The sequence below is a fragment of the Dendrobium catenatum genome, unplaced genomic scaffold (assembly GCF_001605985.2).
Source record: "Dendrobium catenatum unplaced genomic scaffold, ASM160598v2 fragScaff_scaffold_506, whole genome shotgun sequence".
Lineage (NCBI taxonomy): Eukaryota > Viridiplantae > Streptophyta > Magnoliopsida > Asparagales > Orchidaceae > Dendrobium > Dendrobium catenatum.
The window spans coordinates 1,196,600-1,216,674 of record NW_021318968.1 but is presented as its reverse complement, the minus strand read 5'-3'; the positions used below and the strand labels follow the sequence as shown (position 1 = coordinate 1,216,674).

Genomic DNA, 20,075 nt, shown 5'->3' with positions numbered 1-20,075 from the left:
GGTTGAGGCCCGCCTTGAGGCTCGCCTCGCCTCACTAGCATGAGGCTTACGCCTCACGCTATATATATTAAAACCTACATAAATCTTGAAGTAATTGCCTGACATTGGACTTTATAGGAGAGGAGGAAGGGGAGAGAGCAGTTCATTTTAATGATGATTCAAATGAAGAACTCCTTAGCGATGACAGTGCTAATGACTTATGAGTTCTTATGTGATATGTCATTGCTATTTATTTTTGGAAATTGAAATTATATTTTAATGAAAAGAATATTGGGATTAGGGAAAGATAGAATTTTGAGTTAAACTATATTTCAAGTTGTCTTATTGTTGGGATATTTTGATTTCACTTTATATCTTATGTTTTTTTATGTTTTATATTATTCACTCATTAGTATATAAAAAATTAATAATTTTATGTTTACGCAATCTTTTGATTTTGAGGCTTACGCCTCAAAACGCCTTGATGCTTACGCCTCGCCTCACGAATGAAAAACGCCTCAATATTCGAATACGCAATTTTAAACATTGGATCCAACAACTCAGATGCATCATTAGAATTTCATAGGGGAATAAGAATGGTACTTTAAGGAAAAAAAATAGTGAAGTTCAAAGCTAAAGAAGAAATAGGAGGAAGATGATGGTGGTAGCAAGCTGACATATGACCTTGAAAATTGGTCAAGGCAATAACAATCTAAAAAGGTGATGGTGATGGTGATGGCCCAAGGATTAGACTAGCTAATAAAAAACACAATGATAATTCAAGAACTAGTGGTTAAGGGATAAGATGATAATAGCAATTGTGCCGTCAAGGTTGATGACTACAATAATGATGGTTGACAAATTGCCTTATGACAATATGAGGCCTAATGTAGGATAGGCTATGGATAGGAGAGGCCTTAGAGTTCATTGGTTGAGTAGTTCATATAATGTCATCAATGATGGTGATGATCCAAGGGATGATGCTTTTAGAAATATATGCACATACCTTCCTAGAATCAATAATAACCTTTATATATTTTCACTCTAGAGGTGGGTCACATGTGCATTTGCATAGGTGTCTTCCGAAATTTACTTAACACAATGGAAGTGAGAATTGATTGCTAGATGTAGAAGAAAAATGAGTGAAAGAAAGCAAAAGAAAAAGGGCTTAGGTTCTCCGTTGTGTCTCCTCTTTTGAATTTTAAATTTTGAAATATTTCCATTCCTTAATGAGGTGCTTTAAATTAAGGAAATGATAAAAAGGAATATGCATATAATAAAATCTTCATAGCATTCATGCATGGAGATGCTATTTAAGATGGAGGACATAATACCATGCATTTAATGAAAGAGAGAATATTATATTAGTTGAATTTGATCATGTATTGATTTGAATAGATGAGAGAGAATACTTGTCAAATTTTATTATATATTAACTTGAAGGACTCGGCCATGACGTCATGAATGATTCCATATTTATTGTGAATATTGTTCATGTACTTAGTATATGATGATGTTATTGAATAATGAGCACATGTTGAATAATTACATGCCAATTTTATGATGATAAATTCATGCATTATGTTGCAACTATTATTTGACTTCTTGTCTTTGATGTGGATCCTTATGGATCATCACAAATATTGGCTTTATCAAAATATTAGTGGATGAAAAAAAAAAAACAATCCTCATTTTTTTATAATAGTTACTTTATAGTAATGTGGATTTTTTGTTGAAAAATGTATTTAGCTATTCTTTATTAGTATTCCCTGAAATTATAGTGAAATTCAGTAAATTTTTTAATTAGCCAATAACATGATGTGACTCAACCTAGTTTAATTAATAAAAGGTATATTAATTGGGTTATTTCTACATAGCTTAATCAAAGTACATGTTTAAGCATAAAATCTCAACCCAACTACGATGATAAGATGTACTCCGGAAAATTTTGAAGTCCTCCAAAGTTAATTTAACCCTCTTATATTCCAAATCTATCATTTTTTTATTTATAATATGGATTTAAAATTGATACATGTCAGTTCATCATCCAACCTACTCGATATATAGATTTGACACGAGCATAAAATTGGACGATCATGCATAACAATAGATTTAATTGAAGCGATATATTGAACATCTTAACCCATCCTAGGATGAGCCAATTTCACCATCCACATTAAAATTTGGCAAATAAAATCTTTTTCAACTAGCCCCACTTAAAAAACTCATATCCAATCTAGCTCGATCAAAACTAATTAGATTCATAGACAGTCGCACGATTCAATACTAGTCTCAAACAAAACTTTGAATACCTCCACTTAATCCAATCTAACTTGTCCAATGCTCATCTTAGTAAAACCATAACTTTGCACATTCAAATATAACAAACTCTCTATGCACTCCTACTCCTAATCTCTAAACTTCCCTACCAAAACACTAGAAATATAAAAAAATTTACTAGGAACTCCTTATGACATGATGCTAACTACAACAATATAATGTTCTCTTTCATATATATATATATATATATAATTTCAGCTAGCAACCTACCACCTACAAATAATAAAAAATAAATAAAACTAATGAGCTATCAAGTTGGGAAGCGAGCTATCGATCTCACTTGTACTGATCTCTCCAACAATCCATTATATAAAGTTTTAAAATGTATGTTATATTTGTTCAGAATAAATAGATCTTATAAGGATATTTATATGGAATAAACTATAAAATAATTAATTATTTTATAACAGGAAATATAACTCAAATTTATTATTTATCTTATAATTTTCTGACATGAAAACAAAACATATTTTGACAATTTGACATTGTGATATATTTTTAATGAGAATAATAAATAATATGATGAAATGTATAATACTAAATTCAAAGCAACAAGACATTTAAATTACATTAAAATTAAATTAAACATAAAGTAGGGATCATTTTTATTATTTATTATTTAATGAGAAATTAGATCAGTTAAGGATATATGTGTAAAAATTATAAGATAACTATTTTCTACTTAAAATAATACTCAAATTTGTTATCTATCTTATATTTAATAAAATATTCATCTTATTTTTAACCTTTAGAGCAATTGAACAATTCTTTTAAAAAAAATTCTCCTTTCTATATATAACGTACAACTCATGGCAACGCTACTCCTTCACATTACTTGATCAGTTCACAGAGATGGAGAAGAAGAACTCCTCAGCTTCTCTGGCTCTGGCTCTGGCACTTCTGGCGGTGACCGCCACCATTATGTTGGTGGCGGCGGAGGCGGCCGATAGTTGGAAGATCTGCAACATGAATAAGGATGGGCTGACAGCATGCCAGCCCGCCATTTCGGGCTCATCGGCCCAAAAGCCGGTGCCGGATCCGTCAGAAACGTGCTGTGCGGCACTGTCGCATGCAGACCTGAACTGCCTCTGCGGCTACAAGAACTCTGGCCTGCTTCAGTACTTCGGCATCAACCCTGACCTTGCAATGCAGCTCCCGGTCAAGTGCAACGTTCCGGCACCCGTTAAGTGCTGATGGCCCGCCAGATCGCCAGCCCGCCCGCCCATGCGAGCCTTAGTAGCGTTAATATATATGTTTGTGTGTTGTGTGTTCGTGTTACAGTTGTTTGTTCGATGTGCTAGTTCTAGAAAGGCATGTGGCTTGTATTTGTCAAATATGTTGGAATATATATTGGTGTTGGGAGTGCTTGCTTAATTTTATATCACAAAAAAATTTATTTAACACATCATTAAATTCTTAGATATTCTTATATATTTACATATTTGATACGTCTCCAAAGAAAATAGCATCATTGATATGAATCTTGAGTAATATTTAAACTGAAAGCTCATGAAATGAAATTCATGATCATTTGAACCCCGATTTCAACAAACTTATAGTTGAATAAAGTATATTGGCAGACGAACCGATTGATACCACAAGTGATTGACTCAATTCAACTCCAAACGAGTTTTTTTTTTTTTTTGCCGAGGGGAGGGGGAAGCCCATTTATGGGTATGTATTTTATATCATCAAAATAAAGATTACAAGATACTTAAAAGAGAACAAAAGCTTGATAATGTTCTCAGAGGTACAATCAAAAAAGAAAATAAGATCTATAGAGCACAGGTTCCCAAATTAATTGCATAGTAAAAGGAAAAATAAGATTGGCTGGAAGCCAAGCCCAAAGGTAAGCTCAATCTTAGATAGACAAAAAAAGACATGTTCCTCTTTCACTAAAATACTAAATTGACACATCAGCCTTCTCCTCCGTTTCAGCTTTGTTCCCAATGAATTTCTTAAATTGTACCCTTGTGCTCCTCAAGGAAGTCTCTAAGCTCCTTTACCTTTGTTGTTTTCCCTAGTTCTTATTGGAGTTTGATGTTTTATGTGATTTCTCTAGCTTTGACCGGGGCCGTTTTAGGCCCAATGTTTCATTTTTGTTGTTAGATCTTTGTTTACTTTGGTGTTTTGTGTCATTTTAATTCTCTGTGGCATTGGGTCATTTTCAGCCTTAGGTTTCCATTAGTTGTTCAATCTTTGGTTCAAGCTTAGATAGGACGTATTTGAGGTGTTTTTTCTCTCCCTTTGGTTGAGATGGTGATGTTGCCGCTTTCTTACCCCTGAGAATCAAGCAAGCCTCCTGCTATGACTAAAATCTGGGTTTACTTGGAGTTTTGGCAAATGGTAATTCCCGATCTTTCAAAGAAGTAGTGGTTTTTGGGAAGATCCCTCCAACTACTCCCTCGATCTCACTTGTGCATACCTCCTTTAAAGGAGTTCCTACTATGATGTTCTCAGATGATGATGTGATTAAACTAGCTGCTCCTTTTGAATTTGTATTAGTTGGCAAATTTTCAATTTGAAGGCCTAATTTAGAAGTTATTCGAATTTTTTTTTTAATTTGAAGTAATTTGACCTTCTTTCTATAGGTATCTTGGATCCTAGGCATATTGCTATTCAACTTTCTAATGATTTGGACTATGGCTATATTTTTTTGAGATATTGTTACTACATTAATAATTGTCAAATGAAAGTGGACTCCTTATTTTTACATTAAAGAAGAATCTCTTATTGTGTCGGTTTGAATTTCATTTTCAAATCTCCAGTTACATGTGTTTAATTCACAAGTTCTATTTGCTATTGCATCTATTTTTGGTCATCCTTTACAAACTAATCAAGCAACTGCATCTAGGTCAAGGCCCTCTATCATCAGGGTTTTGGTTGAATTAGACATTACTAAAAAAAATATTCCAAGAAAATTCGAATTGGTCCTGAAAACTTTGGCTACCTCAAATAAAGTGAAATTGAAAATTATCCCTCTTTCTGTAATCACTGCAAAACTCATGGCCATGCTATCTTTAATTGTTTCATCTTTAGAAAAGACAAAAGTAAATCTACAAATTAAAATTTCTTTTTTCCCGGCCTATGGAAAACCATGTTGCTATGAATGATAATTTGAATATTCATAACACTAATGTTAAGGATTTTGAGAATTCTATTCTTCTATAAGAGAATTCTCATACTACTATTCTCAATCAACAAGAAGGGAATTCTCTTCCTAACCCGATGACAATAATTACAAGAAACTTAGATGATCTACCTAAGAAATTAGCAGCTAAACCTATTTTAATAACATCAACAAACACTAATATTTTCGTATCATCTAACCTTAACCAGAATGCCCCTTCATTTATTGTTGTTTCCCCAATTCCTATCTATGTTAATGATACTACTAGTCCTGAAGCTCAGATTAGCAATCAAATGACTCCTTGTGCTCAATCTGATTCATCTTCTAGCAATGTAAACGTCTTCAATTTACTACCCAAAATTTTCATTCATATTTCTCCCTCTTCTGCTTATGTGCTTCAGTCTAATTTGGAGGGTTTACATCAGGAGGATGTGAAATCTGATGAGGATTGTGATGATCCCTTGATTAGATTTTTCCCTTCTAGTCATTTTAATTCTATTTGGAAAGATGTAGAAATTAATTCTGCAGATGAATGTGTCTTTCATAAAGATATTGATTTAAATATTATTAAGGTTGCCAAAGATGATTCCTCCCTAGTTGCTAATAAGAAAAAGAGGAAAAGTAAAAAAAAAAAAATAAAGGCATGCATATAAGGATGTAGATTTGGGCAAGGTTATTGCAATTGTGATGATCCCTCTCTTAGCCTTCCAATGGCTTCTAGAAGAAATTTAAATAAGGGAATATTAAATGATTTCCTTTGTATAGCACATGTGTATTATTAACAAATGATGAAGGAGAATGAGATAAAGATAATGAGCTTTTATTGATAAATTTAAGTGAGAAGAAAATAAGAGAGATTGAAGTTCTATGTTTATTCCATTTAACAAATTCTCATCAAGAAGAGACAACATTATTGCAACTTCATTCAGTCTCAAATAGTTGTATATTCTTAAAAAATATTGAATTCAAGAGAGAATATGAATGAGTGAATGAGTTGGATGTGATTTCCCCTTGTGACAATAGCTTGAGCTATAAAGATGTTGGGATAGGCAACATAAATTCTCTTTCTATCATTATAAATATTCTAATACAACTTTTTCAATTTGAATTAAACTTGTCAAAAGTTTTATTCAGTAAAATTGAAACAAATCAGTCATCTTGTCATTATTCGGTTCAAAGAACTACTTTGTAACAACAAAGTTCATCTGACATGACCAGAAATTCTAAACATGTTTGGAAATTGAATACTGAACAGAGAACATGATGAAAGCAGCAGCAGAATACATAACATGAGGCTATCTCCTTTTACCTCAAAATATAAGTATAAGAAAAAAAATCTAAAGAACATTGTCGACATCTGAAAACAAAAATGAATCCGGAACTCAAGAAGAACGAATATATCCAGCTTCCTTTCCTTTATTTCTATTCTTTCTTTTTCCTGCTTCCCTAGCTGTGTAAAATTGGGATTCTCCAGTAATGTCTTATGTACAGAAATGAATATATCCAATCCATCATCGTCACCTTGCTTTCCTTCTTCATAGGTAACGCATATGGCAAAGGTTGACAGATTGATCAGAAGAATTGTTTAAGGTTTTAGGGTCAGGTTTCTGCAGATGGTTTTCCTCAAATCTTCTGGAACTCCCTTGAGAATCATTAAATGATGCCTTACCTTGATTGCAATGGCGCACAAGGACATGGTGGAATCTTCTCTCTGTTGAATAGCTGCCCGTAACTTTCACTAGCAGCAATACCTCCTTATCTCTTGTGTCTTCACACCACCAATTCTGGGGGATCCCATCAACAAATTCTTCTTGGGTACAGAAGTCCTCGTAGTGGATCGTCACTTCCACCGTCTGGCCGGCATTGATTATCCCAGTAGCAGGTTGGACCTGATGTTTCAGAAGAAGAAAAAAAAAAGACTTAAGTAATAAAATCACGATAAACTGCATTGATTTGATAGATGGTATGCAAGAATTTTGATTTTTAGTGCATGCAAAGTTGCAAAGTAAGCAGATTTTTACAGATGAGCACAATGTTTTTTAAGGCAACTGGGCACTTGCCTTAAGCGGTTAGGTAGTGAGGTGCTTTGATTGAAGAGGAAGAAACTGGTGCTAAATGCTAATGGTTAAAATAAAATGCATTAGTTATATATGATGACAATTTACAAGTGATTTGGTGGAAAGAACCTTAGGTTTTCAAGAAAAATGAATGCACGATAGGAAACAAGTTATATGGAATGCGGGCATGGATGATTTTGGAACTAAGAATACAACAACAACAACAACAACATCAAGCCTTTATCCTGCTATGTGTGGTCGGCTACATGAATCCTTTTTCTCCATTGTGTCTTATTAAAAGTCAAATTCTAATTTAAATCTAATAAAGAAAGATCATTTCTAATATTTTCTAACCAAGTCTTTTTAGGTCTGCCTCTACCTTTCTTAACATAAGTCAAATCTAATACTTCTACTTTTCTAACCGGGTCATCAGAAGGAACTTTTATTATATCCAGTGAACGTACGCAGAGGAACGTTCGGTTTTAGGCAAACAAGCGCCTGTACCGAGTTTTTTGAAAAAACTCGGTACAACTCGGTACTCGGTACTCGGTACTTGGTACAGGCGCTTTTTTTGCCTAAAACCGAACGTTCCTCTGCGTACGTTCACTGGATAAAATAAAAGTTCCATCAGAAGGCCACCGTTTTATGTGACCAAACCATCTAAAGAGACTCTCTCTAATCTTATCTTCTATTGGAGCTACTCCAACCTTTTCATGTATATGCTCATTTTGTATCCTATAGCTAAGGGTAAAGCCACTCATCCACCTGAGCATCCTCATCTCTGCCACACTTAACTTAGTATTATGCTTCTCTTTTAATGGCAAACATTTGGCACCATAAAACATTGCAGGCCTCACCACCATCTTATAGAGTTTTCTCTTAAGTTTGAGGGGTACTTTTTTATCACACTACAAGCCCGAAGCATTCCACCACTTCAACCATCAAACTTGAATTCTGTTGATAATATCCCCATCTATTTCACCATCACTGAATACAACAAAACTTTAAAATTATATTATTTTGTTTTGGTCTATTTAATGTGATATTATGATTTTATACCCCTTAAAAGTATTCCTAAAATATGGTTATTAAGAGCACAATTGATCTTTACTCTAGAATCTCGCTTTACTTGGGCAAGACACAATGTTTTTAGGTAGGTAGTTCGATTGAAACGGATGACAATAATGATGACAAAGAAACTTTTCTTGAACTTGCAAAATATGCTCTTACTAAATAAAATGGAAGAAGAAAAAGATTGCAGGACACGTTCTGACAAGACCAACTGCAATGGATCATATAACAAAATAGAGTTGTAAATCTGGAAAATAGATTTTCTTATTGACGTCGGCTTGGAATTAAATTATTGATCTTAATGTGAATGCCAACCCTGCTCCACAGGCTGAAAGGAAAAATATGATTTGGCGCCATAAAAATCCAACATAAACGCAATTTTCAAGAAGTGCTTACTCAGGCTTGCGTTAATTTCAGAAAGTAATTCTTCAAAATATGAAGCTGCAGGCAAAGAATATGCCAATACGCAAATTATACTGATAACTACAATAATAATCGCTTACTTTTGCTTACCCACTAGAATCTGGAGTATGAAAAAGTAAATATTTCACAGCCTAATATCCAAACAAGCATTATATTGTATGTGTAAGCAAAAGAAGTAAAAAATGTATTACGCTAGTACATTTAACCAACAGGAAACCCAAACAAGGGCCAATAAAGAGAGCAAGTAATAACTAAATGATTAAAATAAATTATTGCATTAAAGGATCAAACTATTGAACCATAAATTTTCTGAGCAGTGTCATAAGTTACAAACACTAGAGGCTAAAAAATAAAGCTAAGACTCCAGAAGGAAACAACAGTCATATATGTTGCTTCAATAGCAAAATTTGCTGATTTAACTGTGTTTTTGTTTCCTTCTTTCCAATAAACTTAATTCACTTAATTGTTCTATTTTTAATGTCACAAATTGGCAGTAAAATCCTTGGAACGAAGCTCAAACTGTAGTATAAATGTAAATATGATTGATTTTGGCAACGCTTCTGAAGATCAACTCAATCATATAAAGAATGTATGGGGCTTCTAAAAATAAATATGTTAAGGAAGCAAATGCTCTGCTGCAAAATGCATAAGCATGTACCTGTAACCAGCTTGGAAAGCCAAAGGAACCCTTTGTGCAAAGTTTATATGGACTTCCCTCATCCCTTATCGTAGACTGGCCTCTGCAGACGATTTCAAAACCAGCCTTGCGCTTGTCACTTTTATTGGTTATACGGAGAATGGAAGTATTCTGGTTTTGCAAGATGATACTGCTTGTGCTAACAACTGTTTCTGGAATAATGCTATATTCTTTAAACAAAGTTTTAATTTTTTTATGTGATGCAAGTATTTCTCCAAACTCTTGCCTTCTTGCTGTTTTGTCAACATGTGCAATTTCACTGCTGAAAATACATCTAACAGGTTTATGATCACTGTCTGTAACATCCATACAAGCTTCGTAACTGGAGAAAAAGAACACAATTTCCAGTGACCTATAAAATGTAGAATACAATTTTGCATAACTAAAATAACTAAATGAGAGATACTTACAGTGAAATTGACGAAACAACAGGGCATTCCAATGAGCATTCGGCCACGGAGATGGAACGATTGTCACGATATAGTATTCTATCACACCAAGCAGGAATGCGCTTTTTCTCACTAGAATCATATGCTTCAAGTAAAAAGAAGTGAGGTTTAGCTTTAAAGCTCATAGAAACATAAAAATGATGCGGAGAATGTAAGCTCACAATTCTCGGGCAATGTTCCATGAAATAATTGACAAGAACATAGAGACACAACATGCACGCGAACCCATTGTAAAAGATTTGTTTTCCTACCTGACAGACCAGGCTGGTGCCTTTCAAATTTGTACGTGGGGGGAAATTTTATTTGACCCTCCCGCATTCCTTGAAAAACTTTGCCTGCCTTCATTTCTGCTCGAAGTTGATCCTTATCCCTGAGCCAGTCAAAACATCTTTGCGAGACCATATCTCTTGCCTCATCATAAGAGAGGCCAAAGAGACGATAATTGAAATCACCCATAAATACAATCATATCTGCATCGGACAACTCTGGTTTTTCATCTGATATAGAGGCAGTTGACTGCCATTGCCAATTCATATGATGGTAGCTATCTTAGTCATGAGCAGGGAATAAATCATAAGAAATTGTAATTCAAAACCAGCAGGAGAAACTACTTACATTTCCTCCCCTGTGCACTTGAACAGATGTAGCACCAGCTGAACAAAGGAAAGGAAATATGAGTGCATCAATACTTCATCTTACATGTATGAACGTACTTGTTTCAGTTGATTTATGGGCTAAAGAAGAGTGTTCATGTTAATATGGATAAAATCCCAACCTGATCCAGAATTTGGTCCAACAGATGGCCGAGTGAAGGACAAAGTTCGATAAACATGATCAAAGTCTGCATTCCTCTTACTGACAGCTTCCAAGTGAGCAGCAAAATGAGAATTCACAAAGCAAAAAACTCGATCAAAGACCCTCATCCTTAACCCAACAGCACCCTGCAAATAAAACCATATATCAACAAAAAAGAAACAAAGGTATCAGCAAGGGACTCCATAACAAGTTACCCACGATGCTTCCAGAGATGGAGCTTTGTTTTTACCACCTTGGAGATAATTAAGAAAAGAGCAAGTGACATAAAACTTGCAGTTTCAAACAGGCGTAGTAATGCGTGAACTACAAGATTTGCGAGGGTCATTTACATATGGTTAGATTCTTTGAGGGCATATAAAGGTTAGTGGAGTTGGTTGTAGCCTTTCCATATGTTTTAATAGCATCAATTTGTTCTGTCAACGTAATCCTGTTGTAAGGAGCCTAAGAATCACTAAGCTAATTGATTAGTTAAAGTAAGAAGATTAATGGCTAATTAAGAATTATTAACAAATAACCTAGATTTAATCGATCCAGCTAGATCGACCTATTTATATAAGGCAAGTTGTTTGAGATGATTAGTTAATTAACTAATTGATGATAAACATTTGATAGGAAATACTTGAGTCCGCAAGTAACTCTAAGGTAATACTTGAGTTCGCAAGCAAACCTAGTCAACACGGATGAGCAAACAGCAGAATTTCTGCTGTTGACAGCAGGAAACAGCACCCAAGCAGAGGAAAACTGGAGGAAACCTGAGAGAAAACCAAGCAAACACTTGTATTCCACTATTGAATGAATAAAAACAGCAAACGATACAATGTTCTTCAATCTGAGAGGAAGAACAACTCTCCAAATCTCCGGCAACGCCAAGAGCCCAAAATAAGAAACCCTAGATCTCAAATTACAATCAAATTCCAGATGACCCCCTAATTCTATCATTACTCCCTAATTAAAGCTAAAGGAGAGATACAAATTCCCTAAACACGCTTGTAATTCAAAATTTCCCTCCTAATAGATTTAACTCCAATTGGGGCCCCCCCCCCCTCCCCTCTCCCTCCCTCCCTGGCTGCTTCCGCCGGCAATAAAATCAGGACCGGTCCAGGAGCAAAATATATCTTTTCATTCATCTTTTTGCTCAAGCAAGACAATCTTAAATCACAATTTTCTTCGAGTAAATATCATATATGACTATGGAGACTTAGATAAATTAGCTAAGGTTTTAAGAGATGCCTATTGGAGTTGAATCAAATGAGAGCTTTGGTGATCATAATCTAAAGCCCTATGTATGATTAGTTTGGGAAGTGGAATATAAAACCTTAAATAATCTGTCATATGGTTTAGATAATTGTAGTTATATATCGATTATCCTAAATTTATGAGTATTACACTTAGGAGAAGGATTTGAATTTACTAATAGAATCCTAATATATTTATGCATGAATGCATTTATATTAATCATGCTTGATGAAATTGGTTGATGTAGATGTGTGATAGAAGCCTTAGATTTGCATTATATCTTTGTTGGGTTACGTTTCTTGTCTAAGATAGGTCTAAGTTTTATAAGACCGAGTCATCTACGATATGGATAGGTTTAAAGAAGAAATCGTAAATTACTTAGAAGATGGTCATTAATTAATCATAGTCTACAAGTCAATTTATAAGTGTCAACTAAATCAAGAGATTTATGTAATTTCTTTACTAGAAAGAGAAATTTAATCATCAACTAAGAAGAAAGAACGAAAAGTTGTAGCTTGATAGAGGGAAAGCTAGATGATATATTTTATGTGTATGTTATATGATGATATTTTGTTTGGCTGTTAGGAACAGATCAATGATTTCGTCAAACTGAAATCATTAAGGTAGGAACATATAATCAATGATTTGGTCAAACTAAAGTCATTAAGGTAGGGAAAATGCATTTCTATTTAAGAGTAATACTTCCTCTAGATCTAGTGCATTAGAATGCACGTATTTATTGAAGCTTCCTTCCATAGAATGTTCATTATGCAAAAATTATGCTAGTTTGCCTTGATTTTTTTAATAAAATTCTTTATACTGCCAAAGTCTGCGTGATGCACACTATTGACTATTCAGTTAATTTATATGATTTTGAAATGTCATACAACTACTATGATTGTCCACTTCACATTATTCATCTATTTTTGCATGTTATACCATTATTATGGTCATATATTCAATCTGTTATGTTATATATCCATGAACCCAATATTATGATATCACCATATTTATAATTTTTTATGCTATGTTATTGCTAATTTGCTATGATTACGAAATGCAAATTTATGTAAAAAGATCCTACAAATAAATAAATTGCATGAAATGGTGCACGCAAAGAAAAGCCTATAGGCATGACTGCTTGTATGTGCATGTTGATAAATAGAACCTCCTCATAACACTAGTTGGAGACACAAATATACTAATGTATTATTACTGTAACCTTTCAATCACAAACATTAGTATATGTACAATTGAGTCCCACTATATTGAACGAGATATATCTAGTAGTGAGTTAGACACATCTCCGTCACATACTATACCAAGCATAAGAATTGCACTCTATCATATTAATGGAGGATATATCCGCCAACGTTGGATTAGGTTTATAGCAAGTTATTGTTACTAGAACTCCCAAAACATAAGGTATGCGTATATACTTTCTAATCCAAAAGTTATACCACTCAATGTTATGACCCATAATGATGATGACGACATTAAATTCCATAATTATGCTTAAGACGTCAAATATAATCACAGCTGCTATGGCTATACTACTATCGATGCCATGATAATGATTATTACGTCAAATGTCATAAACAATACCAATTTATAAAATGAAGTATGTGTATTAACTCTTTTCCTATTGAGCTTATTGTTATTAGAATAATGATGCATCCACTAACTCAATGTTAATTGATAATCATATTATAGGAAAGCCTCAGTCAGAGTAAAGGAGTAAATGAGACTAAAGAGATCATGTATAGTACGATTAGATATTTTTGTATAATTATGATAGCAATAGCAATAATAACAAGCCTTTATCCCACTACGTGAGGTCGGCTACATGAATCATTTTTCTCTATTGTGTCATGTATAGAGTCAAATTCTCCTTTAAATCTAAATTTTAATATTTTCTAACCAAGTCTTTTTAGATCTACCTCTGACTTTCTTAAAGTAAGTCAAATTTAATACATCTAGTCTCCTAACCAAGTCATTAAGAGGCTAACATTTTATGTGACCAACCCATCTAAGGCAACTCCCTCTAATCATATCTGCCACTGGAGCTGCTCCAACTTTTTCACGTATATGCTTGTTTCACATTTTTTATCTAAAAGTAAAACCACTCATCCACCTAAGCATCCTCATCTCTGTAACACTTAATTTAATCTTATATTTCTCTTTTAAACATAAGTGTAAATGGCGCAAAATTGCGCGCGCCATGGTGCATGGCGCGGCGTAGTGCACATATGGAGCGACGCGGCGCATCAAAATAGTGCGCGCTATTTGTGCCATGCATGGGCAATGGCGTATGGTGCAAGGCGTTCATGGTGCAAGCTATTTTGTTAACATATTATAAATTTCAAATTATGAATTCTTTTTTTTTTGTTTACATATTAATATTATAATAATAATATTAATAATGTAGTCGACCCCACGTAATGGGATAAAGGCTTGTTGTTGTTGTTGTTGTTGTACATATTAATATTATAATCAATTATTAATTAATTAACATTTAAATTAATAAAATATCAAAAAAACTTTAAAGGATTTAATTTTTTTGTCAGATTTAAAGCTATCATTTTTGTTATTAGGCAGGATTTAGGATAAATTATGCTTAAATCCTGCTCAAATCTATTGATGTAATTTTATGTATGATTTAAAATCATCATTTTTGCTATTTGACAAGATATTTACATCTAAATTTTACGCTAATCAACATATTATTTGTTATTTAATGGTATTTAATATTAATAAATATCTATTTTTTAATTATTTTCTATTGTGCGCCACGTTTAAAAAGGTGTGTGTCGCGCCGAGCGCTATGCGCAATGGCTCCACTGGGATCTTTGCGCAGTGGTGTGCCATTCGCCACTAACAAGTATGCTTTTAATGGCCAACATTCTGAGCCATAAAGCATTGCAGGTCTCAGCACCATCTTATAAAATTTTCCCTTAACTTTGAGGGGGTACTTTTCTATCGCACATTAGGCCCGATGCATTCCTCCATTTCAACCACACAACTTGAATTCTATTAATAAAATCCCCATCTATTTCACCATTACTCAGAGCAATAGACCCGAAATATCTAAAACATGTACTCTTATTAATGACATGATCGCCCAAAGTCACAATCACCCCACTAGATTTATTACTAGTAAAATTACACTCCATGTATTTTGTTTTAAATCTACTCAAATGAAAACCTTTAGACTCTAAGCTTGACCTCCCTAATTCAAGTTTACCTTCAACTCCCTCTCTAGTCTTAGCAATAAGAAGATTATCATCAAAAAAACATATACATGGGTACATCCTCTTGCAAATGTCTAGTAAGAACATCCATGACTAAAGCAAAAAAATATGGGCTTAAAGCTGAACCTTGATGTAATTATGATAGATGTAAAATATAGTTTTAAACGCTTTTAATCAGATGTAGTGTCTTATTGTTAATCAGATTCATAGACTTCTGATATTTATATAGATAAATATTGTAATAAGGACCATATGATAATACATTTGTATATTACATACATATATAACTATTTATCTTATAGTTGAATGAAAATATCATGGTTTAGCAGCTCTTTTATTCCTTGGATATTTATTAGGATGTAACACCGTTACAAATTATTTTATGAAACACCTATAAATTCATAAATGTAAGAAGCCATAATTTGTTCAGCTGCAATCATTATATGATAGAAAATAGGAGAGCATTCACCCTAAAACAGCTAACCTCAAGCAAAAATTGCAAGAAGAACACACCTCGAACCACTTTTATTGCAATAATTATGAAAGAAAAGAAACAAGATACAAGGATCTTCAATTGGAAAGGAAGATCCAGCTCTCCCTAACCCTTGCCGACAGCTAGATCCCAAATTTCCCTAAGCACCAACTAGTTTCAGCCAAATTCTAGCATAAACCTAGCCCTGCGGTGAAAACAACTATGAAAAGCATACAATTCAAAGTAAAATACCAAAACAGCCCCTTCAATTAAAATTTCCCTCTCACCCACCCCCTCCTCTCTTCATTAACGTGTGGACCCCACACCCGGGGAGCGCAAAGCCTTGGGTGGAATGCAAAGGCTGATCCCTCCTGGACTGATATAACAATATACTATTATTAAATTATTGGTACGAGTGGGCAGATCAACTTCCTTTCTTGTGGTTTTACATTCCAACCTTAAGTGAATATAATTGTTAGATTGTGCTCTATTTTCTCAACAAAAATATATGATTGTTCAATTTGTTTATTCACTCAAAAATAATTTTCTTGGATAATATTGAGCTATGCAGGCGGGGATATATTGGGCTGTGCAGGCGGTTTTTTTTTTTTTTTGTGGTGGGGTGGGGGGGGAGGGGGGGGGTGTCCAACGCGGCCACCAGCATTCTCAGATATAATTGTTAGTGGTTGGTATTATTTTAAGTGTCATCCCCTAAATAAGAAAACCCTATCTGCTTCCAACAAAATGAAATGTAAATGAAAGCAATGTAGCTAGTAAAGTATACCTTGTTGCCAATTGCTCTACCAAATCCACATGCTACAGCTGCAGCGTCAACATCACCAACATTTGGCCTAAGGTTCTTCCTAGCCCTTAAGAGTAAAAAGATGGGCCATAAGGAAAATTAGCTATGATAAACAAGTATTGAACAACATATGGGCTTCCCTTGAAATCAATTGAGAGAAAATGCTATATTAAAATAAAACTAATCAAACTAGAAGCATATACCATGCACCAATAAGCAATCCTGCTAACTGCCTGGAGCCAACACGTTCAAAAGAGGCACCTTCATCTAAGGTCCTACCAATAGCATCCAACCACCATTGCCCATTGGCGCTGCCCTCGAGTCCCACCTATTTCAAGTAAAAAATGCAAGTATTAATACAAAACTCATAAACTAAGTTCGCAGAAAACAACTCCAGCTTAGTTATGCTCATCATATTTGAGCACAACATTGAGTAAGAACTTGTACAGTAACCACTGTTTCTAAAAGCAGATCGCTAATATGAACATCCACATTACCTGGTCAAAGTTCAAATAACAGACTTAAATCAATCATTGTTGTAATGATTAATAGCTAGGATAGATACTGTGGCATGCAACTTTATTATATATTGATATAACCATGGTAGCTTTATAAGCAAAACTAAGTGCTTCATTGTTATCATATATTATATAATATGATTGTCTTTCATTAAAAAAAAAATGATCGTCTTTCATTAACCTTCATATATGCTAAAACAGTTTCATATTCTATTTATATGCTATTACTTATATTTTTTCTGCTTGTATAGGATAATTTGTTCTTACACTGTAGAATTATTAATAAATTATTCTTATTGTTCTGTGATTGTGCTATTTTTAACATGGTGTTTGCCACGCTATCAGTATGCACTATGGCTCCAGAAAATACTTGTGTCATAACGTGTTATTCATTTTTTACATGCATCATAAATTCCATATCATGTATAGTTTTCAGGTACTGGCCCTTGTCATGATTTGGTGCCCTATCATTTTGTTTGTGTATATCTACACTATCCCACAAGATTACGTAAAAGATACACATGAACCAATTTCACCAACTCCACCATGATCCACACTATCAAACTCTTGATATGAAGAGTTTTTTTCTGGGGCCACTAATGGAATTAATTACACCTTTTGAGATTCAAATATAATTATAAGATGCATGTTTGTTTTTATAATATTTGTATTTTCTTATCATCATCATCAGGATTAGCATTATCCCAATTATTTAGGATCGGCATTATAAATCTTTATTTTTCTTTTTCATATTTATTTTACATCTAGATAATCATAGAAATAAGGATCTTTCTATCTATTAGGTAGGGTCATTTCGGTTATACTTTAGTTTATCCTGGTCTATTATAAAAGAAATCTTAAGGTTATAGTAAGGATATCCATGATTGACTTTAATTTTAAATTCGTAACCTACTTCCTCTTACCAAACAAATCATCTCTTCTTTCCAGTTTACATCATCACTCTCTCTCTTTTCTCCTAATCTTTTTCTTTCTATCTGTACAACACTAGATACAATCAAATCATTAAAAAATTAAGAAATGATAGAGAATAAAACTTGCCACATAAATCAAGCTATTCAATATTTGAGTGATATTATTGTAAACAAATGTATTTAAGCATTATTTATGAAAATATGCAAGATTTGGATGTTACACATGAAACTAGCTCCCTATTTTTTAAATAAGAGTGATTTGTCAGCCCCTATGGCTTTCTATATCCAAGTGTTAAAGTATTTGGCATGACATGACAAACCTCCTAAAATATTCACGTTCACAGTGAACGATTTGATGAACAACAAAGATGCTTTTCCATTCTCGAATTTCACCTTCTAAGGTATGAAACTACTTGTGATATAAAATAACAAAGGAACCTCAAAATGATAAAGGCGTAAAAACAAAATAAAGGATGGAATGAAGCTTCAGTTCTTTGTTTAAATTATCTCAGAGAAGATTTAAACATAAAGTATGTATTGCTAACTCACAGTCTCTTTTGCCGCCGCCATTGCAAGAAAACCAGCACCCATCTCCACTTCTTGAAGGCCAACAACAACTAATCCAACTTCTTTTGCTACACTGGCAAGCCATGAAATAAGGGAATCATGAGAAGCCCTTTCTTGCCCAACATTCCAAGTTCCTACCAAAATTTTAATTTTTTCCACTTTTGTGTAAGCGAGTTCTTTACTTGACAGCTCTGTACGCAGGATATCATCGATGGGCCCAGGTGATGTAAGACTCCATCCACGAATTCCTCCTTGGCTGGCTAATGTAAAAAGATGTGATGCTCCAACAAACATCTTTATAACAGGACCACTGTGAGCAAGCCATCCACCAAGTAAATTTCCTTCAAGATCCATTATTTGAACAGTACCATTGATATAGCCCACCCACAAACGTGTCCCAAAGGCACACATGGACTTGACAGCAGAAGAATGATGCTGGATTTCATGTAGTCTATTCCCATTTCCATCCCACTGCAAAAGCGAGCCATTTGAACATCCAGTCCAAATCATACCATCCATTGCTATCATTAATGCTTCTGTCTTTCGATCTTCTCCAAATGTTCCTTTTTGTGCAACTCTACGAACTGCATCAGCAGCTCCTATCAAGGCATTTCGCGAACGCTGGAAAAAGCTCATAGATCCAGATTTTTCCTTCTTAGTTAACTTCACCTTCATCTCATCTTCCACATGTATCTCCTGTGATTGTGCTACATCAACCCGATTCTCAACCTGACCATCAATATTGAATACTTTTAAAAGTTCCCTTTTCCGAGAATCCCTGTGAAATTATATTAATTACATCAGTCAAAACAAGGTTAAAAAAAACTATTTAAGGGAAAGGTACAAACTAACAATATATCATTCACGATTCACATGAGTGGTTTGCATACAAGTTAAAAGAAGTGGGAGGAAGGTTAAGGTATACCATAATGCGAAGGTTAGGCTTCCTGCACTCCACACTTTAGACCTAGAATTATCAGATAAAAGATACTTGATATCAACCGCAGGAAGGGAGCAAACCCCATTTACCGTGACTTGACTCCTAAGGTCAACATATGACCTCTCAACTAGCAACGCAGCCATATGTCGTTCTTCAATTGTTAGAAAAAGGGACTTTTCAATAGATTCCCAAGGCCAAGCTTTCAACACCCCGCCTTCAGAACCAGTCCAAATATCACCTGGAATTCAAATAATCAAAGGAATGAGGCAGTGAGTAAGCATGAGAACAAAAATTAAATAAACAAACTTGATGATATGAAGAATAAATGAAAGGCCCTCATGGATGCGAAACTCTACCAAACTAACAAAAAGGTGGCCATATAATTATCAAGACAA

General features: G+C 34.1%; 2 protein-coding genes across 2 annotated transcripts in view; one reads left to right on the top strand and one right to left on the bottom strand.

Moving 5' to 3' along the window:
* Positions 1–3,166: 3,166 nt before the first annotated feature.
* On the top strand, positions 3,167–3,693 carry LOC110107747 (putative lipid-transfer protein DIR1). Its single transcript, XM_020838115.2, has one exon. It carries the CDS (start codon positions 3,172–3,174, stop codon positions 3,511–3,513), a length of 342 nt encoding a protein of 113 aa, XP_020693774.1. The 5' UTR covers positions 3,167–3,171; the 3' UTR covers positions 3,514–3,693.
* A 2,864-nt stretch (positions 3,694–6,557) lies between these two features.
* LOC110107725 (type II inositol polyphosphate 5-phosphatase 15) overlaps positions 6,558–20,075 on the bottom strand; it is a 28,778-nt gene continuing 15,260 nt past the window's right edge. The window contains exons 2-11 of the mRNA XM_020838080.2: positions 19,666–19,918; positions 18,723–19,518; positions 16,927–17,051; positions 16,706–16,790; positions 10,922–11,087; positions 10,762–10,799; positions 10,398–10,662; positions 10,108–10,231; positions 9,659–10,019; positions 6,558–7,338 (exon numbers count right to left, since the gene is read on the bottom strand). Of these exons, the coding sequence (XP_020693739.1) occupies positions 6,985–7,338; positions 9,659–10,019; positions 10,108–10,231; positions 10,398–10,662; positions 10,762–10,799; positions 10,922–11,087; positions 16,706–16,790; positions 16,927–17,051; positions 18,723–19,518; positions 19,666–19,918 (2,567 nt within the window). The 3' untranslated portion in view covers positions 6,558–6,984. The remainder of the gene's footprint in view (positions 7,339–9,658; positions 10,020–10,107; positions 10,232–10,397; positions 10,663–10,761; positions 10,800–10,921; positions 11,088–16,705; positions 16,791–16,926; positions 17,052–18,722; positions 19,519–19,665; positions 19,919–20,075) is intronic.

What these genes read in the sequence shown, in the direction of transcription:
- LOC110107747 (XM_020838115.2), top strand. Translation starts at nt 3,172, where the DNA reads ATGGAGAAGAAGAACTCCTCAGCTTCTCTGGCTCTGGCTCTGGCACTT.